Source organism: Ovis aries, chromosome 7 (assembly GCF_016772045.2).
Source record: "Ovis aries strain OAR_USU_Benz2616 breed Rambouillet chromosome 7, ARS-UI_Ramb_v3.0, whole genome shotgun sequence".
Classification (NCBI taxonomy): domain Eukaryota; kingdom Metazoa; phylum Chordata; class Mammalia; order Artiodactyla; family Bovidae; genus Ovis; species Ovis aries.
The window spans coordinates 36,801,725-36,827,978 of NC_056060.1; the positions used below are offsets into that span (position 1 = coordinate 36,801,725).

At 39.0% G+C, this 26,254-nt stretch overlaps 1 protein-coding gene across 1 annotated transcript in view; it reads right to left on the reverse strand.

Annotated features, from left to right (window-relative positions):
• Positions 1-3,253: 3,253 nt before the first annotated feature.
• Positions 3,254-26,254, reverse strand: part of LOC101118703 (heterogeneous nuclear ribonucleoprotein D-like) — a 92,749-nt gene continuing 69,748 nt past the window's right edge. Inside the window, 1 exon segment of the mRNA XM_012181307.4 lies at positions 3,254-4,375. Coding sequence (XP_012036697.3) covers positions 3,366-4,375 — 1,010 coding nt within the window. The 3' untranslated portion in view covers positions 3,254-3,365.

Below are 26,254 nucleotides of genomic sequence, written 5' to 3' on the forward strand. Positions count from 1 at the left end.
TGCAGATGGTGACTGCAGCCGTGAAATTAAAAGACGCTTGCTCCTTGGAAAAGAAAATCTGTGACCAACCTACACAGCATATTTAAAAGCAGAGACATTACCTTGCTGACAAAGTCCATCTAGTCAAAGCTATGGTTTTTCCTGTAGTCATATACAGATGTGAGAGATGGACCATAAAGAAAGCTGAGCACTGAAGGATTGATGCTTTTGAACTGTGGTGTTGGAGAAGACTCTTGAGAGTCCCTTGGACTGCAAGGAGATCAAACCAGTCAATCCTAAAGGAAATCAGTCCAGAATATTCACTGGAAGGACTGATGCTGAAACTGTAGGTGCAATACTTTGGCCACCTGATGCAAAGAACTGACTCACTGGAAAAGACCCTGATGCTGGAAAAGATTGAGGGCAGGAGGAGAAGGGGATGACAGAGGACGAGATGGTTGGATGGCATCACTGACTTGATGGATATGAGTTTGAACAACCTTTGGGAGTTGGTGATGGACAGGGAAGCCTGGCGTGCTGCAGTCCACGGGGTTGCAAAGATTTGGACATGACTGAGCGACTGAACTGAATTGAACTCACAAAGTGTCTCACAATCCATGTGTCAATAAAATGGCAGAATGTGGGCTGAATGAGAGCGCAGGATTAAGAGATGATTGCAAGTTTGTCCCCAGAAGGTTGGAATTGAACTTTTAAGTAGAATTGGCTTTGTAATATATACTTGAATTTATCTGGGTAGGTAATTTTATTCTGCAAAGAGGGAGTAATCAGCAATATTTTGAGATAGTGAGTATTTATATACTATGCCTTTCCCCTGAATGTTTAGGAAAGCAAAACCTCAGAATTTGTATTTATAGGCTTTTTAAAGTCAGTCCCGTCCATTATGGACCTAACTAAATTTTTACTGACAGAGCACTTACTGCAAATAACCAGGAGATTAACTCTGAATTATAGCTTTTGTTTAATTCACATCCACTTCTAACAGAGCTTATTTCTAGCTTATGAAACTTAAATTTACTGTGATATAAAATAATTAATGACTTATGAACTTTTGTGCCCAGAAGAGAAGATATGTGGAAATGGGAAGCCAATGAAAAAAATGGATGTGCATTAAAACTTAGAAGGAAAAATGGTAACTTTTGTAAACAGGGTTTTACTCTAGGGCAATGATTCTTGACCATGGCAATGTTTCTCCCTCAGAGCCATTTAGCAATATCTGGAGACATCTTTGATTATCATGATGGGTGGTGGGGGGTTGCTACTGCTATCTAGTGGGTAGAAGCCAGACAAGACAATCCTCCTTGTCCCCCTAAAAGAAAGAATCATCTAGACCACAATGTTAGTAGTATCAAGCTTGAGAGAAATCTCTCTATAGACAGTTGTTCTTAAACTTTAATGTGCATCAGAATCACCTGGAAAACTTACTAAACCTATTTCTGTTTTGGGTCTCTAAGAGTTTCTTATTCAGCAGGTCTGGCATGGGGCCTGAGAATTTAAGTCCAGGTAATGTTGATGGTGCTGGTCTAGAGGCCACATGTTAATAACCATTGCTCTAAGGCTAATATTTTTTTAACTTATTTATTTATTTGGACTTACTTATTTATTTGAAGGATAATTGCATCACAGAATTTTGTTGTTTTCTGTCAAACCTCAACATGAATCAGCCATAGGTATACATATGTCCCCTCCCTCTTGAACCTCCCTCCATCTCCCTCCTCCTCCCACCCCTCTAGGTTGATACAGAGCCTCTATTTGAGTTCCCTGAGACTTATAGCAAATTCCCATTGGCTATCTATTTTACATATGGTGATGTAAGTTTTCATGGTATTCTCTCCATACATCTCACCCTCTCTTCAACTCAAGGCTAATATTTTTTATTTATTTATTTTATTTTACTTTATTTTAATTTACAATACTGTATTGGTTTTGCCATACATTGACATGAATCCACCATGGGTGTACATGCGTTCCCAAACATGAACCCCCCTCCCACCTCCCCTCCCCATAACATCTCTCTGGGTCATCACCGTGCACCAACCCCAAGCATGCTGTATCCTGCGTCGGACATAGACTGGCGATTCGATTCTTACATGATAGTATACATGTTACAATGCCATTCTCCCGAATCATCCCACCCTCTCCCTCTCCCTCTGAGTCCAAAAGTCCGTTATAGACAGCTGTGTCTTTTTTCCTGTCTTGCATACAGGGTCGTCATTGCCATCTTTCTAAATTCCATATATATTTGTTAGTATACTGTATTGGTGTTTTTCTTTCTGGCTTACTTCACTCTGTATAATCGGCTCCAGTTTCATCCATCTCATCAGAACTGATTCAAATGAATTCTTTTTAACAGCTGAGTAATACTCTATTGTGTATATGTACCACCGCTTTCTTATCCATTCATCTGCTGATGGACGTCTAGGTTGTTTCCATGTCCTGGCTATTATAAACAGTGCTGCGATGAACATTGGGGTACATGTGTCTCTTTCAATTCTGGTTTCCTCGGTGTGTATGCCCAGCAGTGGGATTGCTGGGTCATAAGGTAGTTCTATTTGCAATTTTTTAAGGAATCTCCACACTGTTCTCCATAGTGGCTGTACTAGTTTGCATTCGCACCAACAGTGTAGGAGGGTTCCCTTTTCTCCACACCCTCTCCAGCATTTATTGCTTGCAGATTTTTGGATCGCAGCCATTCTGACTGGTGTGAAGTGGTACCTCATTGTGGTTTTGATTTGCATTTCTCTAATAATGAGTGATGTTGCTTTTCATGTGTTTGTTAGCCATCCGTATGTCTTCTTTGGAGAAATGTCTATTTAGTTCTTTGGCCCATTTTTTGATTGGGTTGTTTATTTTTCTGGAATTGAGCTGCATAAGTTGCTTGTATATTTTTGAGATTAGTTGTTTGTCAGTTGCTTCATTTGCTATTGTTTTCTCCCATTCAGAAGGCTGTCTTTTCACTTTGCTTATATTTTTCTTTGTTGTGCAGAAGCTTTTAATTTTAATTAGATCCCATTTGTTTATTTTTGCTTTTATTTCCAGTATTCTGGGAGATGGATCATAGAGGATCCTGCTGTGATTTATGTCGGAGAGTGTTTTGCCTATATTCTCCTCTAGGAGTTTTATAGTTTCTGGTCTTACATTTAGATCTTTAATCCATTTTGAGTTTATTTTTGTGTGCAGTGTTAGAAAGTGATCTAGTTTCATTCTTACTAATTGGCGGCTATATGCAGTTGGACACAAATTGTGTCTTGTACACTAGAAAGTCTTTTACAAAATAATCATCTTAGATCAACAGAAGACCAATCTTCAATGTCCTCCTGCAAGATGGTTACTTTAGCAATCTCTTCCTGTTTTCTGCAGTGTCCCCTTTAATACGGCTGGTAATTGTTTTGGTGATTGCCACCCCCTCGGGATGCCTTGCTGTAAGAACTCTGTTGGCCACTGTAGTCTGCATATCCCTGTCCATATCCATAGTTCCCATAGTTATACCCAGTATAATCATAGCCGCCATAGCCACTATAGTTTTGATCACCACCATAGGCACTATTGTAATTTCCATATCCTTGATCATAATAGTTATTAAATCCTTGGTTCCAGTTTTGGCCCTGACCTTGGCCTCAACCCCTAGTACCACCTCGCCCACCAGCTGCAGTACCTCTTCCTCCCTTTTGTTGTTGCTGTTGCTGTCTATATACCTCTTTAGGTTGTGCAACTTTGATTTCACACTTCCCAGAACCAATTTGATGGTATCTGCTTTCTAACAATTTCTTTACTGGCTCCTCATCTGTATATGTAATAAAGCAAAATCCTCTTCTTTCATTTGTTTTTGTATCCATTGGAAGTTCAATATTTTCAATCTCTCCAAAGGCTCCAAAATATTCTTTAATTTGTTCCTCCGAAGTATCTGGGCTCAATCCACCCACGAAAACCTTTTTGGGGGGTTCCTTCCCTTTTAAAGCTTTGGCCCTTTTAGGGTCTATCAATTTGCCATCCAGTTTGTGTTCTTTCAGTTCCAAAACCTTATCAACACTAGCAGCATCCTTGAAAAGCACAAATCCAAATCCTTGTGATCTTCCAGTAACAGAATCTGTTTTAATTGTGCAGTCCACAACTTCCCCAAATCGAGACAAATATTCAGTTAGATCTTTCTTGCTTGTATCCCAGCTCAAGCCTCCAATAAACATTTTACCGTCATCCTGCTGGTTCTTGCTCGCGTTGATCTTGGATCCCTCTGTGAATTCCTCTATGTTGCTGTACTCGTTCATGTCTTCCATAGCGGCGGAAGGGTCGGCCGGAAGGTGCTGGCGCGCAGACCAAGTCGCTGCAGCAGCGGCGGCGGAGCGTTGTATGGAGCTGGATTTAAAATGGCGGCAGAGTTCTTTTTATTATGGAGCTTCCTCACTGTGGGTGGGGTTCTATCAGTGGCTTGTCAAGATTTCCTGGTTAGGGAGGCTTGTGTTGGAGTTCTGGTAGGTGGAGCTGGGTTTCTTCTCTCTGGAGTGCAGTGGAGTGACCAGTAATGGGTTATGAGACATCAAAGGTTTTGGAATAATTTTGAGCTGCCTGTATCTTGAAGCTCAGGGGAGTGTTCCTGTGTTGCTGGAGAATTTGAGTGGTATGTCTTGTTTTGGAACTTGTTGGCCCTTGGGTGGAGCTTGGTTTCGGTGTAGGTATGAAGGCATTTGATGAGCTCCTATTGCTTAATGTTCCCTGAATTCAAGAGTTCTCTAATGTTTTCAGGCTTTGGATTTCAGCCTCCTGCTTCTGGTTTTCAGTTTTATTTTTACAGTAGCCTCTAGACTTCTCCATCTATACAGCACCGATGATAAAACATCTAGGTTAAAGATGAAAAGTTTCTCCACATTGAGGGACACTCAGAGAGGTTCAGTGAGTTACAAGGAGAAGAGAAGATGGAGGGGGTAGTTAGAGGTAACTGGAATGAGATGTGGTGAGATCAAAAGAGGAGAGAGCAAGCTAGCCAGTAGTCACTTCCTTATGTGCGCTCTATAGTCTGGACCGCTCAGAGGTATTTACGGAGTTATATGGGAAAGAGAAGAGGGAGGAAGTAGACAGAGGTGACCAGGAGGATAAGAGAGAGGAATGAGAAGGAGAGAGACAAATCCTGCCAGTAACCACTTCCTTAGGTGTTCTCCACCGTCTGGAACACACAGCGATTCACAGAGTTGGATAGAGAAGAGATGGGGGAGAAAAGAGACAGAGGCCACCTGGTGGAGAAAAAGGAGAGTCCAAAGGAGGAGAGAGTGGTCAAGCCAGTAATCTCGCTCTCAGGTGAACTTTGGTAGTGAAGTTTGGGTTTTTAAATGTACAAAATTGACAACAAAAACCTAAGAGCAAAGATTAAAAATCTAGAGTAGAGGTTGGATTTTCAAAAATACAATATTAAAGAAAAGAAGCAGAAGGAAAAAGGAAGAAAGAAAAAAAATAACAAGAATTATTAAAAACCAGAATATAAAAAGGCCACCCCAAACGCAGCAATATAACCAAGATGAAGAGACAGAGGAATACTCAGCAGGTAAAGGAACAGGAGAGTTGCCCACCAAACCAAACAAAAGAGGAAGAAGTAGGGAATCTACCTGAGAAGGAATTCTGAAAATTGATAGTGAAAATGATCCAAAATCTTGAAATCAAAATGGAATCACAGATAAATAGCCTAGAGACAAGGATTGAGAAGATGCAAGAAAGGTTTAACATGGACCTAGGAGAAATAAAAAAGAGTCAAAATGTAATGAATAACGCAATAAATGAGATCAGAAACACTCTGGAGGCAACAAATAGTAGAATAATGGAGGCAGAAGATAGGATTAGTGAAATAGAAGATAGAATGGTAGAAATAAATGAAGCAGAGAGGAAACAAGAAAAACGAATTAAAAGAAATGAGGACAATCTCAGAGACCTCCAGGACAATATGAAATGCTCCAACATTCGAATTATAGGAGTCCCAGAAGAAGAAGACAGAAAGAAAGATCATGAGAAAATCCTTGAGGAGATAATAGTTGAAAACTTCCCTAAAATGGGGAAGGAAATAATCACCCAAGTCCAAGAAACACAGAGAGTTCCAAATAGGATAAACCCAAGGCGAAACACCCCAAGACACATATTAATCAAATTAACAAAGATCAAACACAAAGAACAACTATTAAAAGCAGCAAGGGAAAAACAACAAATAACACACAAGGGGATTCCCATAAGGATAACAGCTGATCTTTCAATAGAAACTCTTCAGGCCAGGAGGGAATGGCAAGACATACTTAAAGTGATGAAAGACAATAACCTACAGCCCAGATTACTGTAGCAAGGATCTCATTCAAATACGAAGGAGAAATCAAAAGCTTTATAGACAAGCAAAAGCTGAGAGAATTCAGCACCACCAAACCAGCTCTCCAACAAATTCTAAAGGATATTCCCTAGACAGGAAACACGAAAAGGGTGTATAAACCCGAACCCAAAACAATAAAGTAAATGGTAATGGGATCATACTTATCAATAATTACCTTAAACGTAAATGGGTTGAATGTCCCAACCAAAAGGCAAAGACTGGCCGAATGGATACAAAAACAAGACCCTCTATATGCTGCTTACAAGAGACCCACCTCAAAACAAGGGACACATACAGACTGAAAGTGAAGGGCTGGAAAAAGATATACCATGCAAATAGAGACCAAAAGAAAGCAGGAGTGGCAATACTCATATCCGATAAAATAGACTTTAAAACAAAGGCTGCGAAAAGAGACAAAGAAGGCCACTACATAATGATCAAAGGATCAATCCAAGAAGAAGATATAACAATTATAAATATATATGCACCCAATATAGGAGCACCGCAATATGTAAGACAAATGCTAACAAGTATGAAAGGGGAAATCAACAATAACACAATAATAGTGGGAGACTTTAATACCCCACTCACACCTATGGACAGATCAACTAAACAGAAAATTAACAAAGAAACGCAAACTTTAAATGATACATTAGATCAGTTAGACCTAATTGATATCTATAGGACATTTCACCCCAAAACAATGAATTTCACCTTTTATTCAAATGCTCATCGAACCTTCTCCAGGATAGATCACATCCTGGGCCATAAATCTAAACTTGATGAATTCAAAAAAATTGAAATCATTCCAAGCATCTTTTCTGACCATAATGCATTAAGATTAGATCTCAATTACAGGAGAAAAACTATTAAAAGTTCCAACATATGGAGGTTGAACAACACACTTCTGAATAACCAACAAATCACAGAAGAAATAAAAAAAGAAATCAAAATATGCATAGAAACTAATGAAAATGAAAACACAACAACCCAAAACCTGTGGGACACTATAAAAGCAGTGCTAAGAGGAAAGTTCATAGCAATACAGGCATACCTCAAGAAACAAGAAAAAAGTCAAATAAATAACCTAACTCTACAACTAAAGCAACTAGAAAAGGAAGAATTGGAGAACCCCAGAGTTAGTAGAAGGAAAGAAATCTTAAAAATTAGGGCAGAAATAAATGCAAAAGAAACCAAAGAGACCATAGCAAAAATCAACAAAGCCAAAAGCTGGTTCTTTGAAAGGATAAATAAAATTGACAAACCATTAGCCAGACTCATCAAGAAGCAAAGAGAGAAAAATCAAATCAATAAAATTAGAAATGCAAATGGAGAGATCACGACAGACAACACAGAAATACAAAGGATCATAAGAGACTACTATCAGCAGTTGTATGCCAATAAAATGGACAACGTGGAAGAAATGGACAAATTCTTAGAAAAGTACAATTTTCCAAAACTGAACCAGGAAGAAATAGAAAATCTTAACAGACCCATCACAAGCACGGAAATTGAAACTGTAATCAGAAATCTTCCAGCAAACAAAAGCCCAGGTCCAGACTACTTCACAGCTGAATTCTACCAAAAATTTCAAGAAGAGCTAACACTTATCCTACTCAAACTCTTCCAGAAAATTGCAGAGGAAGGTAAACTTCCAAACTCATTCTATGAGGCCACCATCACCCTAATACCAAAACCTGACAAAGATGTCACAAAAAAAGAAAACTACAGGCCAATATCACTGATGAACGTAGATGCAAAAATCCTCAACAAAATTCTAGCAATCAGAATCCAACAACACATTAAAAAGATCATACACCATGACCAAGTGGGCTTTATCCCAGGGATGCAAGGATTCTTCAATATCTGCAAATCAATCAATGTAATTCACCACATTAACAAATTGAAAAATAAAAACCATATGATTATCTCAATAGTGCAGAGAAGGCCTTTGACAAAATTCAACATCCATTTATGATAAAAACTCTCCAGAAAGCAGGAATAGAAGGAACAGACCTCAACATAATAAAACCTATCTATGACAAACCCACAGCAAACATTATCCTCAATGGTGAAAAATTGAAAGCATTTCCCCTAAAGTCAGGAACAAGACAAGGGTGTCCACTTTCACCGCTACTATTCAACATAGTTCTGGAAGTTTTGGCCACAGCAATCAGAGCAGAAAAAGAAATAAAAGGAATCCAAATTGGAAAAGAAGAAGTAAAACTCTCACTGTTTGCAGATCCTCTACATGGAAAACCCTACAGACTCCACCAGAAAATTACTAGAGCTCATCAATGAATATAGTAAAGTTGCAGGATGTAAAATCAACACACAGAAATCCCTTGCATTCCTATACACGAATAATGAGAAAGTAGAAAAAGAAATTGAGGAAACAATTCCATTCACCATTGCAACGAAAAGAATAAAATACTTAGGAATATATCTACCTAAAGAAACTAAAGACCTATATATAGAAAACTATAAAACACTGGTGAAAGAAATCAAAGAGGACACTAATAGATGGAGAAATATACCATGTTCATGGATCGGAAGAATCAATATAGTGAAAATGAGTATACTACCCAAAGCAATTTACAAATTCAATGCAATCCCTATCAAGCTACCAGCCATATTTTTCACAGAACTAGAACAAATAATTTCAAGATTTGTATGGAAATACAAAAAACCTCGAATAGCCAAAGCAATCTTGAGAAAGAAGAATGGAACTGGAGGAATCAACTTGCCTGACTTCAGGCTCTACTACAAAGCCACAGTCATCAAAACAGTATGGTATTGGCACAAAGACAGACATATAGATCAATGGAACAAAATAGAAAGCCCAGAGATAAATCCACACACATATGGACACCTTATCTTTGACAAAGGAGGCAAGAATATACAATGCAGTAAAGACAATCTCTTTAACAAGTGGTGCTGGGAAAACTGGTCAACCACCTGTAAAAGAATGAAACTAGATCACTTTCTAACACTGCACACAAAAATAAACTCAAAATGGATTAAAGATCTAAATGTAAGACCAGAAACTATAAAACTCCTAGAGGAGAACATAGGCAAAACACTCTCCGACATAAATCACAGCAGGATCCTCTATGATCCACCTCCCAGCATTCTGGAAATAAAAGCAAAAATAAACAAATGGGATCTAATTAAAATTAAAAGCTTCTGCACAACAAAGGATAATATAAGCAAGGTGAAAAGACAGCCTTCTGAATGGGAGAAAATGATAGCAAATGAAGCAACTGACAAACAACTAATCTCAAAAATATACAAGCAACTTATGCAGCTCAATTCCAGAAAAATAAACGACCCAATCAAAAAATGGGCCAAAGAACTAAATAGACATTTCTCCAAAGAAGACATACGGATGGCTAACAAACACATGAAAAGATGCTCAACATCACTCATTATTAGAGAAATGCAAATCAAAACCACAATGAGGTACCACTTCACACCAGTCAGAATGGCTGCGATCCAAAAATCTGCAAGCAATAAATGCTGGAGAGGGTGTGGAGAAAGGGAACCCTCCTACACTGTTGGTGGGAATGCAAACTAGTACAGCCACTATGGAGAACAGTGTGGAGATTCCTTAAAAAATTGCAAATAGAACTACCTTATGACCCAGCAATCCCACTGCTGGGCATACACACCGAGGAAACCAGAATTGAAAGAGACACATGTACCCCAATGTTCATCACAGCACTGTTTATAATAGCCAGGACATGGAAACAACCTAGATGTTCATCAGCAGATGAATGGATGAGAAAGCTGTGGTACATATACACAATGGAGTATTACTCAGCCGTTAAAAAGAATTCATTTGAATCAGTTCTGATGAGATGGATGAAACTGGAGCCGATTATACAGAGTGAAGTAAGCCAGAAAGAAAAACACCAATACAGTATACTAACACATATATATGGAATTTATAAAGATAGCAATGACGACCCTGTATGCAAGACAGGAAAAAAGACACAGCTGTCTATAACGGACTTTTGGACTCAGAGGGAGAGGGAGAGGGTGGGATGATTTGGGAGAATGGCATTCTAACATGTATACTATCATGTAAGAATTGAATCGCCAGTCTATGTCTGAGGCAGGATACAGCATGCTTGGGGCTGGTGCATGGGGATGACCCAGAGAGATGTTATGGGGAGGGAGGTGGGAGGGGGGTTCATGTTTGGGAACACATGTAAGAAATAAAGATTTTAAAATTAAAAAAATAAAAAGCTAAAAAAAAATAAATAAAATGGTGGCGGAAGAGCAAGGCTAATATTTTTAAAGGAAGTTTTTAAAACTCCTGAATTAAAACAAAAAACCAAAGCAAACACAATGAAGATAAGTAAAGGTCTTCCATCCTCATATCTCTTTGGTTTATTTTCCCTTTTATTTTTAATTATGTAACCATTTTATGAATATAGTCTTAGTACACAGTTTTATGAATTCTAGCACATGTATTCATTCCTGTAACCACCAATATTTTCATGATACAGAACAGATCCATCACTCCAAAAAATGTTTTTGGGCTATCCCCTCGTAGTCACATCTTCTTTCCACTTCAGATGTCTGGAAAACCGCTGATCTGTTCACGGTCACTGTAACTTTTAGTTTTTGAGAATGTCATATGAATGGAAGCATACAGCATATAATGTTTTGAGACTAGTTTCTTTCACTTAGTCTAAAGCCTTTGAGATTCAGTCATGTTATTGCATAACTCAGTAGATCTTTTTTATTGCAGGGCAGTCTTCCACTATAAGGTCTTCCCTCATAGCTCAGCTGGTAAAGAATCTGCCTGCAGTGCAGGAGACGTGGGTTTGATTCCTTGGTTGGGAAGATCCTCTGGAGAAGGAAACGGCTACCCACTCCAGTATTGTTTCCTGGAGAATCCCATGGACAGAAAAGCCTGGCAGGCTACAGTCCATGGGATCACAAGAGTCAGACACAACTTAGTGACTATATGGATTTCACTATATGGATATACCACAGTTTTAGAAATTGAAGTATAGTTGATTTACAGTATATTATGTATCTAGTGTGGTGGTGGTTTAGTCAATAAGTTGTGCCCAACACTTGTGACCCCATGGACTGTAGCCCATTAGGCTCCTCTGTCCCTGGGATTTTCCAGGCAAGCATACTGGAGTGGATTGCCATTTCCTTCTCCAGTGATCTTCCCAACCCAGGGATCAAACTCAGATCATCTGGATTACAGGCAGATTCTTACTGACTGAGCCATTAGTTGATTCACAACATATTATGTATCAAGTGTACAACATAGTATTTCAATATTTTGATGCAATTATATTCCATCTAAACTTACTAAAAATTATTGCCTTGATTTCCTGTGCTGTACACTGTTTCCTTGTAGCTTATTTATTTTATACGTAGTAGTTTGTACCTGTTAATCCCCTACCCCTATTTTGTTCCCACTGTTTCTTCTTCCCACTGTTAACTGCAATTTGTTCTGTCTATATAAGTCTGTTTCTGTTTTGTTATATTCCTTTGTTTGGTTTCTTACATTCCAAATATTAGTGATAACATATAGTATTTGTCTTTCTCTGTCTAACTTATTTCACTAAGCATGATGCCTTCTAGGTCCATCCACGTTGTTTCAAGTGGCAGAATCTCATTTTTTTAATTGGCCAGCAATATTCCATTGCACCTTTTATACCACAACTTCTTTGTCCATCCATCTGTTAATCGACACTTAAACACTGCTGGTGTGAACATTTGGGTACAGGTATTTTCACAGGTGGCACCAGTGGTAAAGAATCTGCCTGCCATGCAGGAGACACAAGAGATGCAGGTTTGATCCCTGGGTCAGGAAGATCCCCTGGAGGAGGAGATGGAAACCCACACCAGTTTTCTTGCCTGGGAAATCCCATGGACAGAGGAACCTGGTGAGCTATAGTCTGGGGACTCAAAGAGTCAGTCATGACTGAGAGACTAAAACAACAACAACAAATTCTTTTAGATAGTCTCCTGTAGATTTAAGATGATCTTTTCTTTTTGTTGCTATTCTCTTGCCTCTGCTCTGCTTCAATTTTGGTAATTTCTATTAACTTAACTTCAAGTTAGGAAATTTTTCCCCTCAGCAGTATTGAGTCTACTGACACGTCTTTTGAGGAGATTATTTTTTGTTACCATTGTTTTTATTTCTAGCACTTTTATTTGACTCTAAGGGCTTCCCTGGTGGCTCAGTGGTAAAGAATCTGCCTGCAATGCAGGTGACCCAGGTTCGATCCCTGGGTTGGGAAGATCCTCTGGAGAGGTTAACGGCAACCTACTCCTGTTTTTGCCTGGAGAATCCCCATGGACAGAGGAGCCTGGCGGGCTACAGTCCACAGGGTTGCAAAGAGTCAGACATGACTGAGCAACTAAGCACAAAGCTTTCATTTTTTTTAAGTTGAAATAAAACTGATATACAATATTATGTTAGTAACAGGTATACTACATAGTGATCTGACATTTTCAGTTCAGTTCAGTTCAGTTCAGTTCAGTCGCTCAGTTGTGTCCGACTCTTTGCCACCCCATGAATCGCAGCACTCCAGGCCTCCCTGTCCATCACCATCTCCCGGAGTTCACTCAGACTCACATCCATTGAGTCCGTGATGCCATCCAGCCATCTCATCCTCTGTCGTCCCCTTCTCCTCCTGCCCCCAATCTCTCCCAGCATCAGAGTCTTTTCCAATGAGTCAACTCTTCGCATGAGGTGGCCAAAGTACTGGAGCTTCAGCTTTATCATCATTCCTTCCAAAGAAATCCCAGGGCTGATCTCCTTCAGAATGGACTGGTTGGATCTCCTTGCAGTCCAAGGGACTCTCAAGAGTCTTCTCCAACACCACAGTTCAAAAGCATCAATTCTTCGGCACTCAGCCTTCTTCACAGTCCAACTCTCACATCCATACATGACCACAGGTAAAATCATAGCCTTGACTAGACGGACCTTAGTCGGCAAAGTAATGTCTCTGCTTTTGAATATACTATCTAGATTGGTCATAACTTTTCTTCCAAGGAGTAAGCATCTTTTAATTTCATGGCTGCAGTCACCATCTGCAGGGATTTTGGAGCCCCCCAAAATAAATTCTGACACAGTTTCCACTGTTTCCCCATCTATTTCCCATGAAGTGATGGGACCAGATGCCATGATCTTCGTTTTCTGAATGTTGAGCTTTAAGCCAACTTTTTCACTCTCCTCTTTCACTTTCATCAGGAGGCTTTTAGCTCCTCTTCACTTTCTGCCATAAGGGTGGTGTCATCTGCATATCTGAGGTTATTGATATTTCTCCTGGCAATCTCGATTCCAGCTTGTGTTTCTTCCAACCCAGCGTTTCTCATGATGTACTCTGCATATAAGTTAAATAAGCAGGGTGACAATATACAGCCTTAATGTACTCCTTTTCCTATTCGGAACCAGTCTGTTGTTCCATGTCCAGTTCTAACTGTTGCTTCCTGACCTGCATACAGATTTCTCAAGAGGCATGTCAGGTAGTCTGGTATTCCCATCTCTTTCAGAATTTTCCACGGTTTATTGTGATCCACACAGTCAAAGGCTTTGGCATAGTCAATAAAGCAGAAATAGATGTTTTTCTGGAACTCTCTTCCTTTTTCCATGATCCAGCGGATGTTGGCAATTTGATCTCTGGTTCCTCTGCCTTTTCTAAAACCAGCTTGAACATCAGGGAGTTCGTGGTTCATGTATTGCTGAAGCCTGGCTTGGAGAATTTTGAGCATTACTTTACTAGCATGTGAAATGAGTGCAATTGTGCGGAAGTTTGAGCATTCTTAGGCATTGCCTTTCTTTGGGATTGGAATGAAAACTGACCTTTTCCAGTCCTGTGGCCCCTGCTGAGTTTCCAAATTTGCTGGCATATTGAGTGCAGCACTTTCACAGCATCATCTTTCAGGATTTGAAACAGCTCAACTGGAATTCCATCACCTCCACTAGCTTTGTTCGTAGTGATGCTTTCTAAGTGACATTTTCATACACTGTAAAATGATCACTGTGAGAAATCTAGTAACCATCATGTCTTCATATAAGGTTATTACAATATTATTGACCATACTTATTATGCTATATATTACGTCCCTGAGCTTGTTTATTTTTTAACTGGAGGTTTGTACCTCTCAACCCTTTTCACCTATTTTGCCCACCCATCCAATGCCTCTTCTTTGGCAACTAACAGTTTGTGAGTTTTCATTCTGTTGTGTTTGTTTTATTTTTTAGATTCCACATATGTAGATACGTGGAGATTTTATGGTATTTGTCTTTTCTCTGTCTGACTTATTTTACTTAGTCTGATACCCTCTAGATCTGTTCCTATTAGCATATATGTAACCTTTTTTTTTATGGATGAGTAACATTCTATTGTGAGTATATGTATATGTACACATATTACATCTTCTTTATTCATCTGTCAGTGGATACTTAGGTTCTTTCATATCTCAGTTATTGTGAATAATGCTACTGTGAACAATGGTTTCATATACCTTTTTGAATTTGTACTTTTGTTTTCTCTGGGTAAATAACCATAAGTGAAATTTTTGAACCATGCTGTTTTCCATAATGGCTGCACCAATTTATAATACCACCAGCAGTGCGTGAGGGTTTCCTATTCTTCTCATCTTTGCCAACAACTGTTATTTGTCATCTTTTTGATGATAGTCATTCTGACAAGTGTGACGTGACATCTCATTGTGGTTTTGACTTGCATTTCCCCGATGATTAGTGATGATAAACTTCTTTTCATATGTTTGTTGACCTTCTATATAGCTCTTTTGGAAAAATGTCTATTCAGGTCCTCCGTGTTTTCTTTTTTTTTTTTTTTTTTGCTGTGCCGCATGGCTTGTAGATCTTAAAGTTTTCTGACCAGGGATTAAACCTGGGCCACGTCAGTGAAAGCACCAAATTCTAACCACTGGACTGCCAGGGAATTCTCTCTGTCCATTTTAATCAAGTTTGTTTTTTGTTGTTGATTTGTATGAGCTGTTTATATATTTTGGATATTGACCTCTCATCATATATATATTTGCAAATATCTTCTTCCATTTAGTATGTTGTCTTTTCATTTTAATAATTTCCTTCACTATGAAAATGCTTTTTAATTTGATGTAATCCCATTTCTTACTTTTTGCTTCTGTTTCCCTTTCCTGAGGAGGCAGATCCAAAAAAATATTGCTTACATTGATGTCAGAAAGTATACTGTTTGTTCTCTCCTAACAGTTTTATTATTTCAGGTCTTACATTTATATCTCTAGTCCATTTTGTGTATTATGTAAGAAAGTAGTCCAGTTTCATTCTTTTGCATGTAGCTGTTCAGTTTTCCAAATACCATTTGTTGAAAATGATATCTTCTCCCCATTGTATATTACTTCCTTCTTGTTACAGATAATTGGCCCTGTAAGCATGAGGTTATTTCAGGGCTCTCTCTTTTCTTCTGTTGATCTATGCATCTGTTTTTATACTATTGTCATATTATTGGGTTACTATAGCTCTATGGTATAGTTTGAAATTAGAGAGCTTGATACATCCAGCTTTGTTCTTCTTTCTCAAGATTACTTTGGCTACATGGGGTGTTCTGTGTTTCCATACAAATTTTAGAATTATTCTAGTTCTGTGAAGACTACCCTTGGCCTTTTGATAGAGGTTGAATTGAATCTGTAGATTGTCTTAAGTAGTATGGCCATTTTAACAATATTAATTCCTCTAATCCATGAGAACATTATAAATTTCCGTTTGTTTGTGTTGTCTTCAAATTCTTTTGTCAATGTCTTATAGTTTTCAGAGTCTAAAACTGTTACCTTGTTGGTTAAACCTATTTGTAGGTATTTTAATCCTTTTGATGGAATTGTAAATAAGATTATTTTCTTGATTTCTCTTTCTGATAGTTTGTAATTAGTTTTCAGGAATGCAACAGATTTCTGCATATTAATTTTGGATGCTACAACTTTACTGAATTCATTTATTAATTCTTATAATTTTTGGTGGTATCTTTCTTGTTGTTCAGTTGCTCAGTTGGGTCTGACTCTTTGAGACCCCATGGACTGCAGCATGCCAGGCTTCCCTGTCCTTCACCATCTCCTGGAGTTGGCTCAAATGCATGTCCATTGAGTCAGTGATGCCATCCAACCATTTTGTCCTCTGTCGTCCCCTTTACTTCTTGCCTGATGATCTTTCCCAACATCAGGGTCTTTTCAAGTGAGTCAGCTCTTTGCATCAGGTGGCCAAAGTATTGGAGCTTCAGCTTTATCAGCAGTCCTTCTAATGAATATTAGGATTGATTTCCTTTAGGATTGACTGGTTTGATCTCCTTGCAGTCCAACGGACTTTCAAGAGTTTTTTCCAACACCACAGCTCAAAAGTATCAGTTCTTTGGTGTTTGGCCTTCTTTATGTCAAATTCTCACATCCATACATGACTACTGAAAAAATCATAGCTTTGACTATATGGACCTTTGTTGGCAAAGTAATGTCTCTGCTTTTTAATATTCTGTCTAACTTGGTCATATCTTTTCTTCCAAGGAGCAAGCGTCTTTTAATTTTGTGGCTGCAGTCACCATCGGCAGTGATTCTGGGACCCAAGAAAATAAAGTCTGTCACTGTTTCTACTTTCTATATGTAGTATCTTGTTACCTGCAAACAGTGGCAGTTTTATATCTTCCTTTCTAATTTTTACTTCTTTGATTTCATTTTCTTGTCTGTTGCTGTGGCTAGGATTTTCAGTACTTTGTTGAATAAAAGTGTGAATGTGTGTATCCTTGTCTTAGAAATGCTTTCAGTTTTTCATCATTGAGTGTAGTGTTTGCTATAGGTTTGTCCTTTATGATGTTGAGGTTTGTTACTTCTATAATTACTTTGCTGATACTTCATCATAAATGGATGTTGAATTTTATCAAATGCTTTTCCTGGAGTTGTTTTTCTAGTTTCTTCTTTTTTTGGTTGTTGTTTGTTTTTCTTTTTTTGCTCGTTTCTTCTTTTACTCTCTTCTCTTGTGATTTGATGACTATCTTTAGTGTTATGTTTGGATTCCTTTTTTGTTTTATGAGTGTATCTATTGTAGATTTTTGGTTTGTGATTACCATGAGGTTCATGTATAACTGTATATATGAAACTTTATAACTATAAAACTGCTGCTGCTAAGTTGCTTCAGTCGTGTCCAACTCTGTGCGACCCAATGGATGGCAGCCCATCAGGCTCCACTGTCCCTGGGATTCTCCAGGCAAGAACACTGGAGTGGGTTGCCATTTCCTTCTCCAATGCATGAAAGTGAAAAGTGAAAGTGAAGTCGCTCAGTTGTGTCTGACTCTTAGCAACCCCATGGACTGTAGCCTACCAGGCTCCTCCGTCCATGGGATTTTCCAGGCAAGAGTATTGGAGTGGGGTGCCATTGCCTTCTCCAACTATAAAACTATATGACTATAATTATATTACTGGCTAAAACTAGGTGCATGACTCAGTGGTTGTGGGGATTGTTCCAGCTTGCTGGTGGGTAGGTAAGCTTCTGGTACTGATAGGCTAGACGGAGAATTTCAGAATTGCACTTGTCAGTACTGAATTTATTGCCATAGAATGAGTTTCCCAAAATGGGTGCTGCCATTATCTCCATCCTCAAAGTGAGTCCCAATTGACTCCTGCTTCTCTGGGAGGTTCTCCAAAATCACCAAGTTGTTCTGACCCAGGCTCTTTTTGAATTACTGCCTCTGTGCTGGGACTCAAGGTGTGAAATTTTGTGTGTACACTTTATGAGTCAAGTCTGCTACCTATATTTCTCTGGGTCTCTTGAACTTAAGCCCTGCTGGATTTCAAAGCCAAACACTTTTGGGGCTTATCTCCCTGGTGCTAGATTCCTAGGCTGGGGACCCCAGTGTGGGTCTTGAACTCTCAGATCCTTGGAGAAGACCTCTAAGATTGTGGTTTTCCTCCTATTTGTGTGTCACTGACCCAGGCTTGAGGGGCCTGACTGTATCCTAAACGACATCTCTTCTTTTCCTATCTTCTTCATTGTGCTCCTTCTTTATATCTTTAGTTGTGGTAAATCATTTCTACTGGTCTTCAGTTCATTCTCATAGAAGTTGCTCTGTAGTTAGTTATAATTTTGGTGTGCTTGTGGGAGGAAAGTTCAGGGTCTTTCTACTTTGCCATCTTAGCCACATCTGATTCTTTCTTATATTTCTATCTCTTGGCTAAAAGTTCCCATTTATGAATACAAATTGTTCACATTCCACCCCTCTCCCACCCTGCTATATCCTTTCATGTGTTCAGTTCAGTTCAGTTCAGTTCAATTGCTCAGTCGTGTCCGACTCTTTGCAACCCCATGAATCGCAGCACGCCAGGCCTCCCTGTCCATCACCATCTCCTGGAGTTCGCTCAGACTCACGTCCATCGAGTCCGTGATGCCATCCAGCCATCTCATCCCCGGTCGTCCCTTTCTCCTCCTGCCCCCAATCCCTCCCACCATCAGAGTCTTTTCCAATGAGTCAACTCTTCGCATGAGGTGGCCAAAGTACTGGAGTTTCAGCTTTAGCATCATTCCCTCCAGAGAAATCCCAGGGCTGATCTCCTTCAGAATGGACTAGTTGGATCTCCTTGCAGTCCAAGGGAATCTCAAGAGTCTTCTCCAATACCACAGTTCAAAAGCATCAATTCTTCAGTGCTCAGCCTTCTTCACAGTCCGACTCTCACATCCATACATGACCACAGGAAAAACCATAGCCTTAACTAGACGGACCTTTGTTTGCAAAGTAATGTCTCTGCTTTTGAATATGCTATCTAGGTTGGTCATAACTTTTCTTCCAAGGAGTAAGCATCTTTTAATTTCATGGCTGCAGTCACCATCTACGGTGATTTGGAGCCCCCAAAAATAGAGTCTGACACTGTTTCCACTGTTTCCCCATCTATTTCCCATGAAGTGATGGGACCAGATGCCATGATCTTCATTTTCTGAATGTTGAGCTTTAGGCCAACTTTTTCACTCTCCTCTTTCACTTTCATCAAGAGGCTTTTTAGCTCCTCTTCACTTTCTGCCATAAGGGTGGTGTCATCTGCATATCTGAGGTTATTGATATTTCTCCCAGCAATCCTGATTCCAGCTTGTGCTTCTTCCAGCCCAGCGTTTCTCATGATGTACTCTGCATAGAAGTTAAATAAGCAGAGTGACAATATACAGCCTTGACGTACACCTTTTCCTATTTGGAACCAGTCTGTCGTTCCATGTCCAGTTCTAACTGTTGCTTCCTGACCTGCATACAGGCTTCTCAAGAGGCAGGTTAGGTGTTCTGGTATTCCCATCTCTTTCAGAATTTTCATGTGTTAATCATATCTATTTAAATTCTCTGTCTGATAGTTTCAACATCCAGGTCATCTCTGAATCTGATTCTGTTGATTGCTTGTTTGTTTGTTAGTCTCTTAATTGATTGAATGTTGGACATCCTTTAGAACAAAAGACACTGAAGTTAATAATATTTATATGTCGGAATGAGCTTGCCTCTTCTCAGGAAGTATGTGTGAAGACTGAGTCAAACTGGTCAGGTGTTGAACTGAAATTTGGTTTTATTGTTGCTATGATTACCTTCAGTTCAACACAGGCTTCAAACTTCCCTCAAAATACCTTTTACTTAGAGACTGGAGTTGAGTCTTTGGGGTGAGATCTTAGCATTCCTGCTGCTTCTTCAAACTCTGCCCTGTATATATTAAGGATTTTAATCAGGGGAAAGTATCCTTCCCTTAACCCAGTGCAGTGTTTCTCAACTTTATTTTTTTTAAAATATCATCTACTAAGGAGTCTTTTAAGATACTTTTATCCTCTGACTTCTTATGAAATTTTAATACTAGAAATATACTGTCTGTCTTTATATACTGTGGCCCTTTGGAAGGCCACAATGAATTAATATTTTAGATTTTATTTTATTTTATTTTTTGCCTACAAATAATGTAGTGTTGCCCACTTTGGGGAAGATATTTATCCTGTGGAGAATGTATGCCCCGGTGGTATGTGACATCTACTACTATTAGTTTAAGATCCTGGGTTTAGGACTGTTTTCCTATTTCTTCCCCCAACATAGAAGCTTTTTCTTCTGTTCTTCCCCAAGCAGCAATGAGACTTTGTCTATGCCCTAAAGGCAATAGGTTCAGTGATCAATGCAAAGAAATAGAGGAAAAAAACAGAATGGGAAAGACTAGAGATCTCTTCAAGAAAATTAGAGATACCAAGGGAACATTTCATGCAAAGATGGGCTCAATAAAGGACAGAAATGGTATGGACCTAACAGAAGCAGAAAATATTAAGAAGAGGTGGCAAGAGTACACGGAAGAACTGTACCAAAAAGATCTTCACGACCCAGATAATCATGATGGTGTGATCACTCATCTAGAGCCAGACATCCTGGAATGCGAAGTCTAGTGGGCCTTAGAAAGCATCACTATGAACAAAGCTAGTGGAGGTGATGGAATTCCAGTTGAGCTGTTTCAAATCCTGAAAGATGATACTGTGAAAGTGCTGCCATCAATATGCCAGTAAAATTGGATAACTCAGCAGTGGGCACAGGACTGGAAAAGGTCAGTCTTCATTCCAATTCCAAAGAAAGGCAATGCCTAAGAATGCTCAAACTACCGCACAATTCCACTCATCTCACATGCTAGTAAAGTAACGCTCAAAATTCTCCAAGCCAGGCTTCAGCAATACGTGATCCGTGAACTTCCTGATGTTCAAGCTGGTTTTAGAAAAGGCAGAGGAACCAGAGATCAAATTGCCAACATCCGCTGGATCATGGAAAAGGAAGAGAGTTCCAGAAAAACATCTATTTCTGCGTTATTGACTATGCCAAAGCCTTTGACTGTGTGGATCACAATAAACTGTGGAAAATTCTGAAAGAGATAATACCAGACCACCTGACCTGCCTCTTGAGAAATCTGTATGCAGGTCAGGAAGCAACAGTTAGAACTGGACATGGAACAACGGACTGGTTCCAAATAGGAAAAGGAGGACGTCAAGGCTGTATATTGTCACCCTGCTTATTTAACTTCTATGCAGAGTACATCATGAACAACGCTGGGCTGGAAGAAACACAAGCTGGAATCAAGATTGCTAGGAGAAATACCAATAACCTCAGATATGCAGATGACACCACCCTTATGGCAGCAAGGGAAGAGGAGCTAAAAAGCCTCTTGATGAAAGTGAAAGAGGAGAGTGAAAAAGTTGGCTTAAAGCTCAACATTCAGAAAATGAAGATCATGGCATCCGGTCCCATCACTTCATGGGGAATAGATGGGGAAACAGTGGAAACAGTGTCAGACTTTATTTTTTGTGGCTCCAAAATCTCTGCAGATGGTGACTGCAGCCATGAAATTAAAAGATGCTTACTCCTTGGAAGAAAAGTTATGACCAACCTAGATAGCATATTCAAAAGCAGAGACATTACTTTGCCAACAAAGGTCCATCTAGTCAAGGCTATGATTTTACCTGTTGGTCACGTATGGATGTGAGAGTTGGACTGTGAAGAAGGCTGAGTGCCGAAGAATTGATGCTTTTGAACTGTGGTGTTGGAGAAGACTCTTGAGAGTCCCTTGGACTGCAAGGAGATCCAACCAGTCCATTCTGAAGGAGATCAGCCCTGAGATTCCTTTGGAAGGAATGATGCTAAAGCTGAAACTCCAGTACTTTGGCCACCTCATGCGAAGAGTTGACTCATTGGAAAAGACTCTGATGGTGGGAGGGATTGGGGGCAGGAGGAGAAGGGGACGACAGAGGATGAGATGACTGGATGGCATCACAGACTCGATGGACATGAGTCTGAGTGAACTCCGGGAGATGGTGATGGATAGGGAGCCCTGACGTGCTGCGATTCATGGGGTTGCAGAGTCGGAAATGACTGAGCGACTGAACTGAACTGAATGTGCATGACTACGTAATTTTTCCCCCAGCAGATTCCACTTGGCTGCATCTAAAAATGAAGGTATATATTAATAGTTGGAATAACTGGAGTTTCTTCAGCAAATAAATTGACCAAGGGGTGAGGTAGGGGTATTAGTAAGATAATTGTTTAGTTGCTAAGTTGTTTCTGACTCTTTTGTGACCCTATGGACTGCAGCCTGCCAGGCTCCTCTGTCCATGGGATTTCTCAGACGAGAATACTAAAGTGGGTTGCCATTTACTTCTCCAGGGGATCTTCCTGACCCAGGGATCAAATCTGCATCTCCTCTTTGGCAGGCAGATTCTTTACCACTGAGCCACCTGGGAAGCCCTAGTAAGATAATAGGGAATGAAATCTAAACAGGATAGGAAAGAGGATGAGGAAAGTAGGTGATTGACAGGGAGAAAGTATGTGGCATAATCTCCTTGTGTCTGGGGTAGTGTCTGTACAATCTATATTTTTCTTCAATGTTCCTTAGTATTCAATTCTACCTCCATTATTGGCTTATTGATAACTTTTGTTTTTATTATTTTATTGATTATCCTGGTTGGCTCCTGGGAACTAAGCACTAAGCTTTTTAAAATATTTTGTCTGTTAAGAATGTATTTTTTTATTCCTGAGTCCTGGGACTGTGCTGTACCTGTTTGATCAAATAGTGTGTATTAATACAGTAACATGCTGCATCTGAAGTGGATGAGAGTTAGGGATTTTTTAGTTTTAGAAGCCTAGTTTTAGTTTAGAAGCCACATGGGGGAGGGAAGATAATACTAATCACGCCCTTTGTGTCTCTCTTTGCTCAACGAAAAATTTCTGAGTACTTATTATATGCTAGACGTTCAAGATCTTTCACTATTTTCTTGGTTTTGACTTAGCAGTTAGAATCAAACTTCGTATGTTATGACTATACTCCATATGAATTTTCTGCCTCTATATACAGTATCACCCCATTCTTTTTAACATTCTTATTATGCTGCTTACCCTAGTCCTTTAAGCTGATACTGAATTCAAATTGCTCCATTTGAAAGTATTTTGTGCTAATAATTGTCTGGTGTGTCTTAGACTCAAACCATGAGTCATGACCCATCAGTAACTTTTGAAAACAATTTAATGGATCTTGAACAACATTTTAAAAGGGAAAAGCATGGTAGTTTAAGTATTAGCTTATTGGAATTAAATAGAATTCTGAGTATTTTACTGTTTTTCACCAAATGAAACGCAATTGCACAGTTCAACCTGATAGTTGATATTAGAGACTATCACACTTGGTCAGGTTTAATGTTGTTCTGTAAAACTTTTGTTTCATTCTGGCATTAAAAATCAACCAGAAAACTCCAGTTCATGGTCAAAACAGTTTGAAAATCAGTGTAATAGGCCACTCTCGCTGTCTTGCTGAGTCATGCCAGTGTGATCTAGGACACATGCCTGTGTGTTGGGTAACAAACTAGGGCCATGGTCTAAGGCTGGATGATAATTTGGGCTTTGACTTCGTTAGTTTTATGCTTTACTTTCATTCAGCTTGTGATTTTATTACACATCCTATTTTCTTTTCTTTTATTGTTTTTTAAAAATATTTATTTTTAATTGATTGATAATTGGTTTACAATATTGGTTTGATTTCTGTCATACATCAACATGAATTAACTATAGGTGTACTTATGTCCCTTCCCTCTTGACTCTCCCTCCCATCTCCCACCCATTCCCCCTCCCCCCAGGTTATTACACAGCCCCTGTTTGAGTTCCCTGAGTCATACAGCAAATTCCCATTGACTATCTATTTACATATGTTAGTGTATACGCATCCATGCTACTCTCTCCATTTATCTCACCCTCTTCCTCTTCTCTCCCAGCCCTGTCCATAAGTCTGTTCTCCCTGTCTGTGTCTCCATTGCTGCTCTGCACATAGATTTGTCAGTACCATCCTTCTAGATTCCATATATGTGTATTAATATATGATATTTGTTTTTCTCTTTTTGACTTACTTCACTCTGCATAATAGGCTCTAGGTTCATCCACCTCCTTTTCCCAAAGTTTTCTTCCTCTCATTTTTTTTTCTCTTTCTTCTTATCCTCTCTCTGCACCTTCTTTTTCTGTCTTTTGTGGCTCTGCTGGTGGACTTGGTTTTAAATAAATAAAATCATCATTACCACCTGCCAGGGCAAAATCATTATTTTTTCCTGGTTAGTGAAATTGATAAATATGAGATCACTTCAATTGTTTCATTTTTAATTGCTCTCATTTGTTTTTGTTACTTCTTATACTTGGGGCCTTTTGGAAATATTTCTGAGTTCATGGTTTGTATAAATGATTAGGGTCCTTGAGAAAAGTGACATGCTGATATATCAGATGTTTATTTATGTTTTAGTTTTTACTTTAGGAAGGGTAAGAAGTGTTTGCACTGACAGATGAGGAAACTGAGGGGCAAAGAAATGACATGAATCTGCTTCACCTTTTGCATACTGGGAAACATGGCAGTCTTTTGTATTAAACAGATCCTCCAGTGCTAATCATAGTGAATAGTATTAAGTTGAGAGTGCATTTGATTATTTCTGAAAAGATGGAAAGACTGTCTCTGTGGAGACAGATACAATGATTCTATCTAACTCTTCTTAGTCACCTAATCTTCTTGTCTTGATTTTATACCCACATATCCTCTTCACTTCAAAAAGATATTCTCAAAGTGAACTGAATAGCGATTCAGTTGAGGGTTTTATCTATTTGTTTATTTATTGGCCAGGAAAAGTTTTCTCCGTTTGCCAGGGCTGTGCATATCTTCCCTGTGAACAATTTGCCCTGTGAAATAGAATGCTCAAGTAGATGATTTTAGAAAGCTACTTGCTGCAAACTATGTGCTTTAGATCTGTTTAATAGCCTGACATGAACTGCTGTCACTGGGCATTAGGGTAGCTGCAATATTGCCTGTCATTAATAGTTTCTGCTACTCTGCCATCATAATTGCTGACCTTAGCTTAGTCCTCTGCTGTGAATTAGAAATTCTTTTTAAGAGGGAATATTAATGAAACAAAGTTAAATTCTTCAGCAATTTGCAACTGGAATTGAAGATAGCCTCCATTTCATTTATAAAAGAGAATGGCTTTGAATCTACAAACATTGCTATTGTGACTTCAAAATGCATGAAAATAATTATATTTAGAAGCATTTCTTTTTGAGGAGGTGGAAAAGGGTATTTTGTTCACTTTATAAAATTCTTAGAAGAATTTAAAACACTTTTTCTGAAGAACATATAAATAAAGGGGATTTTATGTCTGCCAATGCAGGAGTCTTAAGAGATGTGGGTTCAATCCCTGGGTCGGTAAGATGTGCTGGAGGAGGGCGTGGCAACCCACTCCAATTCTTACCTGGAGAATCCCCATGGACAGTGGAGCCTGGTGGGCTACAGTCCATGGGGTTGCAAAGAGCCAGACATGACTGAATGACGATGCACAGAACTTCAGCGATGAACTATCTCATCAGCTGAAGAATTACTTAATGAAAGGTATAAGAAGGAGAAATGCCTTCTTCTCATCACCATGTACTTCGATAATTTTAAATAAAAAACTGGCCCAGGACATTATTTCTTCAGAAATGCATACATAGCATATCCTATCCTGTTTTTAAATGTGGATTTCTCATGTTTTACTCATCTTCCAAGATATAGCATATTTATATATTGAGTCTTTATATTTTTATAGTGGAAATGAAAGAAAAGTTGAGTGATATGTTTCTTGTACTGAGTCATGCATCAGGCAATCATGGAAATGACTGTCAGACTGATAGAAATGTGACTGATTTTGGGAACTTAATAGTTGTGATGAGTTAAAAAATGCTTTATTATTAGGACATATATAATTTTAGAAATTAAAAAGAAAGTGTTTTATTTTAAATCTCTCATCATCCTCTCATTTGGGATACCTGACACCGAGGAATCCATGATCATAGAATCTAGAAACTGAAGATTATCTCCACTGTAATATTCTAATCACCTCATCTTTAAAAA